General features: G+C 48.0%; 1 protein-coding gene across 1 annotated transcript in view; it reads left to right on the top strand.

Annotated features, from left to right (window-relative positions):
- Positions 1–2,118: 2,118 nt before the first annotated feature.
- Positions 2,119–7,235, top strand: part of SH3RF1 (SH3 domain containing ring finger 1) — a 180,021-nt gene continuing 174,904 nt past the window's right edge. Inside the window, exons 1-2 of the mRNA XM_049631314.1 lie at positions 2,119–2,211; positions 3,718–4,204. Of these exons, the coding sequence (XP_049487271.1) occupies positions 3,812–4,204 (393 nt within the window). The 5' untranslated portion in view covers positions 2,119–2,211; positions 3,718–3,811. The remainder of the gene's footprint in view (positions 2,212–3,717; positions 4,205–7,235) is intronic.

Here is a 7,235-nt window from a genome sequence, read left to right as displayed (position 1 = left end):
TCTCTCTCTGCCCCTCCCCCACTCATGGCTCTCTCTCAAAAATAAATTAAAAAAGAAATATTAAAAACTGTGAACTGCATATACTAATATTTGTGCTTACTGACTGTACTTTTCCAGTCAGCCTCACCTTCATCTGCACAGTTCCAGATACAGAAGTACATAGGCTAAGTAGTCACTTTCAGAGTGCCTTGTTTCTAGATTATCAGATTAAAAATTCTCCATTCTGGGGACACTTCGGTGGCTCAGTTGGTTGAAAGATGATGGACTTTGGCTCAGGTCATGATCTCACAGTTCCTAAGTTCAAGCCCCACATGGGAGCTGGCTGCTGTCAGCACAACCCCTGCCCCCCCCCCCCCACTTCTGATCCTCTATCCTCCTCTCTCTGCCCCTCCCCTGCTTGCTCTCTCCCTAAAATAAATAAATATTTGAAAAAAACCCACTTCATTCTGTTCATTCCTTCCCTTGCCTTCTCAGCTCAAATCCATGTGTATTTGCTCACTTCTAACGGAGGGGGAAGGGGGCTGTTTCTGGTGTTCACACAAGATGATTCTCAGCATATTAATCTATTTAAAACAAAGCTGCGGAGGGATGAGTATCAGATTGCAGTAAGGATTGAATTAATGGGTGTAGAATGTTTAACACATTCAATGTATGATCAATAATTATTAACTGTTATACTTTCTTTCTCACTTAGGTGATCTCATTTGTCTTGAAGAGTTGAGCGTGGCCTGGGTGGAGACGAGAGAATAATCTGACTTCCCTTCAGCAGGTCACTGTGGTCGCTGGCCAGGCAGGGGTTTCTTGCATAATATGCGTTAACCCTTCTTATGTTCGCCTAGCGTCTGCCTACCTTTGAGGAAGGGTATTTGGGATAACTCTTTTAAGCTGACGGTAAATGCAAATACAATTACGGCAACTTTGAGATACTGACAACATTTCAACTTGTTTCCCCCTCTCAACCGAGTCTGCAAAACAAACCTCAAAACCTGTGGACGTGTTTTTCAAAACTACATTTCAGTTTACAGGTGTGCGCCTGGGGCAACCGAAACAAAGATTACAGCGGTGATTATGGCTGCCTCCTAGGCTCAGATAAAAGAGGCGCCTCTCAGCTAGCTTTACGGTGCCAGCTCACCTGGGGTCAGACTTTGAATTTTCCCCGTTTGGGGCAGGTCTGACAGTAAACCCCCCGCAACTGTTTTCCTCGCCTCTCTCCCCTCCCATTTTGAGCTCCTGGGTCAGCAATCCTCCCAGCCGCCTCGGGTTTGTGCCCCGGGGAGGCGGCGTGATGCCTGGGTGCGGGCAGACCGGGGAGCAAGGCCGGGCTGCGGCGGCGGCGGCGGCGGCCCGAGAATGGGCGGGTGGACAGCTGCCCCGGGACTGTCCCCGCGCTGATCCGACTTGCCCCTCTCGGACCTCGGGGGTAACAGCACTTCGCTCTCACTCTCCCAAGTGTGTCCGGAGGGCCGGGAGAACAGACGCAGAGGAAAAGTAGGATCAGTTCCCGCCAGGGCCGCTCCCGCCCTTTCCGCGGCCCCGGCCCCGGCCCCTCCCGCGCCCCGGCGGGTCCCGCCCCGAGTCGTCCGTCCCGGGCCGCCGGGCACCGCTGGGCAGGAGGAGGACGCGGCCGGTCCCTGCCCCGTGGCGCCTTCCTTCTCCACTCCGTCGCCACTCCCAAAGCTCGCCCCCTCCGGTTGCTTCATCTTCTCGGGCGTGTTTTCCTCAGGGAAAGGCGCGTGCCCCTAAACCATCCCTCTCACTCGCTCTCGGGGACCCCGCTTCCTGGACTCGCGGCCCTCGCAGCGCCCCCTCAGGCCGCCGCCCCCATCGCGCCCCCGGGGGCGAGCGGGACCGCGCGCAGGTACCTCAGCGCCGGGAGGGAGGCTGCGCCGGCCCCGCGGTTCCCGGAGGTGCCGCGCCCGCTCCGGGGGGAGGCGCTGTGGTGCGGGGCCGCCCCCTCGCGCCCCGGGCGCCCGCTGCGGCTCTGCCTCCTCCTCCTCCTCCTCTTCCTCCGCCCTCCTTGGCTGGGAAAGTGGGAGGCGGCGGCGGCGTGTGTGTGTGTGTGCGCGCGTGAGGGGGGCGGCAGAGAGGAGTCTCCGGGTGCCGCCGCGGCGTCAGAGACACTGCGCGCGGCGGGCGCGGCGGGGCCGCATCTGCATCGGTCTCCGCCGCCGCTGCCGGGCCGCGAACAAAGAGGAGGAGCCGAGGCGCGAGGTAGGGCGCGGGGCCGCGCGGGGGGAGCCGGCGCGGGCAGACGCTCGCGGCCGAGGAGGCGGTGGTCGGGGCGCTGGGCTGTCCGCCTGCCCCTCCGCCCCGGAGCCGGGACGGCGGCGCGGCCTCGCCGCCTTCTCCCGGCAGGAAGCTGCCCGGGCTCGGTGCCGCGGTCTCCCGGGGGGCGCAGCCCAGCACTCCCTGCCCTCCCGGAGGCTCGGTCTCTCTGGGGACTCCCGCCTCATCTCTGCGGCGTCACAGACGTTTCCCGGTGGCACTCTGTGGGGCTGACTTTCGCAACTTAAGGCTTCGAATTTATTTTTAAGTCCTTGAAAACTTCCAGCAGTCGTTCGGGGGGATTTGTGTGCCCGGCCTGACCCGAAGGGTGGCGGAGAGGAGGCTGCTGAAGGAGATCCCCGTTCCGGCAGCCGCCGGGCCGCAGCCCCAGCGCGGGACCCTCCCCTGCCGCGGGTCGGCGACACCTGGCTCCGGGGTGTGTCCGCGGCGAGCGGCCGCCGCGCCTCCCTGCGGGTCGCGGAGTACCTGTGCTCGGCGGCGTGGGAGAGGGGCTCAGGGGCTCCCCGCTCCCCCGACTCCGTCAAGAACATCCACATCTTGTTGCCCTCTTTCTCCCAGGCACTCCCATTTGCACTTAGTTCGGAGGGGGGGGGGGGGAGCGGCGCAGGCACCGCTTTAAATGCTTTTTTTCCCGAATGGCCCCATTTTCCTATGACGCTCACAGTTTTCAGCCCAGCATTCCATTGTCAGATTCTTTTGGTGATAATTTTGCCAGATTTTTCTGAATGGGGTTAGGACGGGCTGGCCAGAGATCCGTTTCAGAGTTTGTCAACCGCTGCCCCCGAAGGGTGCTTTTTCTAGTTCAGCTGCTTGCAAGCGAATCTTTAGTTGTGTCCCTCAGAATTGTCAACCTTCGGCTCATTTTGGTTGGGCAAGATTAAGCAGTTCTATTTTTAAGACCGATGAAGAAACATATGTATTTAATATTGGGATCATTTACCACAGGCGATCACATGAGGCATGGTTTCTTAAGCACTAAAGTGGCTTCAAGATTGGGAAGTTTGTTGGCTTTAAAAATACTTTCAGGTAGAGGAAACTTTGAGTTGCTTCTGTTCAGCTTCTCGTATGAGTTGAGGAGGACTTTATTAAGGCAGCCAGTATCACTTTGAGAGCTGAAGAAGTTATGCTGTTTGTTGCATTTCCTAAATCCCGTTTCATTACAGGAATCCCATACAGTGCTTGATACAGCCGTTTCTGCCCAGTGAACTCCTAGATATCTTTAGGGATTCGTTTCGAATTGTTTAAAAAGCCCACTTTGTGTTTAGCTGTTGACTTTGGAGTTCAGGAACCACATTCCAAAGCAAAGCTGCACTATTCAGAGGAAGCACTTTTGTGTACTTTTTTGGTTCTCGGGGCTCCGCTGTGAAACGTCTCTCCAAGTAACAATACTAATTTTCTGTCTTCTCTCCTCCCCCTCCCCCATTACTCCAGAGCGAAGTCTGAAATGGATGTTACATGAATCACTTTCAGGGATGCGCACGACTGTGAACATTTCTGAAGCCTTTTCTCAGTAGACGAGATAAAGATGGATGAATCTGCCTTGTTGGATCTTCTGGAGTGTCCTGTGTGTCTAGAGCGGCTTGATGCTTCCGCAAAGGTCTTGCCTTGCCAGCACACGTTTTGCAAACGATGTTTGCTGGGGATTGTAGGTTCCCGAAATGAACTCAGATGTCCAGAGTGCAGGACTCTTGTTGGCTCGGGTGTTGAGGAGCTTCCAAGTAACATCCTGCTGGTCAGACTTCTGGATGGCATCAAGCAGAGGCCTTGGAAACCTGGCCCTGGTGGGGGCAGTGGGACCAACTGCACAAATGCATTAAGGGCTCAGAGCAGCACTGTGGCTAATTGTAGCTCAAAAGATTTGCAGAGCTCCCAGGGCGGACAGCAGCCACGGGTGCAAGCCTGGAGCCCCCCGGTGAGGGTGAGTAGCCTGCAGAAGCAGTTTGGTGAATCAAGGTGGTGACAGCTACATTTTCTTTCTTTATGCTTCAGCTTGAGATTTGCTAAATCAGTTCGCTGCTAAGGAAGCCACACTTACTGGAACAGATAGGAAATTGTGCCTCGGCATTCTTTTTTTTTTTCCTTTTGGAATGAGAGTGGATACAGATAACAAATTTTTGTTTTTTAAATTCTCTCCAGATAGCCGTTATTACCTTTTAAGATAAATTTTGGGAAACAGGTAGCAATTATTCACTGAAACCTAAAACAAAGCAGTTTTTTGGTGCTCACGTTAAAATGGAAATTTGGTATGATTTTTCCTTTTTTATGGAGTTGGGGAAACCATAATCATGTATGGATGTATACATATATGATATATGTTGTAAATATGTGTGTGGGTGGATCATAATAGGAAATTAAACCTTAATTTGTATGTTGCATTGGGCCATTCGAGCCATTCTTTTGGTTTTATGAATGCACAGCACAGAATTTACTGGTTGGAGGAATTCTTAACAAATCATGGCCACAGGTAGCAGAGTTTCGTTGCTGTAGCAACGAAATGTCATTTAGGACTACAGTGTAACAGAGAATCTAGCTTTATGTTGGGTTTCATAGGGAGTGAAAAGAAATGTTTCCATCAGAATGATTTTTCTTGGGGTTTTGGGTTTGGGCTGAAATAATTTTAAATGAAGGTAAATATTTGGACAGTTACCACATTTTAAATTCCTAGAACGTAAGGTATTCTGAATAAATCTATATTATGTTATGGGTAATGGCATTCCAAGTAAGACATGTTTTTCTCATTTTTGTAAAAATAAAAAGTAGCTATGGGCATCAGATAATTAAAACAATTTCATTTTTGTCAGAAGAAACAATTCTAATGATTGGCCAAACTGATAAAATATATTTTTAAAGAACACTTAATTTGGATGAGAATATATATTTCTTTCTCAAATATTCTTGGTAAACACTCAAAACTGACTTATTTAGTGTTGGAACAGCCTATTGGGATGGCGTTAGACGGTATTAATTCACAGATGTGAGTGTCAGACAGCTACAACCATTCCCTCACTTTCTTCTCAGGCTCATCTTTTAAAATGATACAGCGTGTTTCTATCACTAGGTGTAAGATAGGAAGGTGTCTTAATTACTAGGAAACAGTTTCATTACTAGGCTATCCAGCTTCTTTTGATTTATATTTAATTTTTTTTGAAGATAGTGAGAACTTTGGGTTAGAAGACTGTGTGTTGTGAACTTGGTCTGCTTATAGTACTTTTCTTAGATTTCCTTTATTTTATGGAGTTTCCTGGTGCATTGGTTAATGTATATGGTCATTAATATTTTAGCCTCAGAACCAGTGATCAAGTTGATTATTTCTGAGACACCTGACCCAGGTCTGCTCAGCTTAATGAGAGAGTGGATTTGCTTCTTTTGGAGAGATTTTGTTTCCTTCTTAATTGGACTGGAGAGATTGTAGCTTCTGGCTATGGGTGGAAGCATCTTAGTTGTTGACACATTGCCTTACCTGTTGTGAGGAATGCACTGAATGTTTGGTTACTGATAAAAAGGAATTTAAGAAAAGGGCTCAAGCATTTAACTTAACATGCTTTGCATTTTAAGTTTTCTTTCTAATAATGGAGATTGACTATGTAATGCTGTAGTGTTCATTTAGTTCAACTGCTAAACTTCCCATATTGAGCTTCACTTTTCTTGGGTAAACTTTTTTTTCAGATTTTGATGATGTTGCTGTTATTTTTCTGGCTTCTATGATTTCCTAATTTGCTTCATGTTTCTTCTTTAGCATGAGAAAAATTATTCACCAAGAAGCCCTGCTCAACTTGAGCCTTACACCTTGGATAAAATAATTGAAGTCCATAAAACAGAAGATGATGTCTGTTACGTTGCGGGGTGGGGAGGCATAGAAAGTAGAGGACAAAGCAAGAAACAAAATTATTCAGTAACCTGGGTTCATGCAACTGTTGCAATTCTTATAAAAAGAACAGTTTTATTTTTCTAGTCTAAAATAATTTCTCATTAGCAGTTACTGGTAGCTTTTGCTTTCGAGTATTCAAAAGAATCAGGGCTACATAAATAGTCCAAATACCTGAAAGATAAATACATCTCAGAAAACACTCCTTTTAAAAAAAGAAATCAGTAAGGTACAGACATGTGGAGGTTGTAATGCACTCTTTTGGACACTTTCCTGAGGTGAGTGACCATAATAAATCCCAAGCAAGCATTCTACTCTCTTAGATGTTCTGACACAACCGAGTGGTGCATGAGCCTGTTTCCACATGTTGCGCAAAGCTGAAAGTGATAACATGTGGAATGTTGCTTCAGTTTATTAGTTATGTTCTATGTTCCATTAGATTGTGACCATGTGGCTTCCTCATGCGTTTAGCCGAGGTAGATGGAGTGTTATCAGCAGATACGAACATTTCCAATGTGTGACACAAATCTTGTTTCCAGAATTTTAGTGTTTCCTGCCTAATATGAAGGAGAAAATGAAAAAGTGTTGGATTGGAGTCACCATGGGAATCTGTCAGTTCTTTAGCACAAGTAAAGAATTCTTCTTGGTTTTAGGCCAAAGTCAAGCAGTGGAATGAGCCATAGGGAGAGGGTGACTGCAGATATCTGTTCAAATGGACTAAAAAATACCTGCAGAAGAGAAATAATATATAAATGTCTATGGAAAATTACATATGGAAAACATGTTTAAGTAATTTCTGCAGAATTATCACATAATAGAACAGTTAGATTTCTACTTTCTATGTGTGGTTCCATTCATTCAAGATCTATTAATATCTGTGCACCTTTCTATCTGTCTAGGAATTACTACTTAATGATTTCACACTGCCTCTGTTTCTTTTTTTTTAATTTTTTTTTTAATGTTTATTTTTGAGACAGAGAGAGACAGAGCATGAACGGGGGAGGGTCAGAGAGAGGGAGACACAGAATCTGAAACAGGCTCTAGGCTCTGAGTTGTCAGCACAGAGCCCGACGCGGGGCTTGAA

Source organism: Panthera uncia, chromosome B1 (genome assembly GCF_023721935.1).
Source record: "Panthera uncia isolate 11264 chromosome B1, Puncia_PCG_1.0, whole genome shotgun sequence".
Classification (NCBI taxonomy): domain Eukaryota; kingdom Metazoa; phylum Chordata; class Mammalia; order Carnivora; family Felidae; genus Panthera; species Panthera uncia.
The sequence above is the reverse complement of the archived record's forward strand: the minus strand, read 5'-3'. Positions and strand labels throughout refer to the sequence as shown.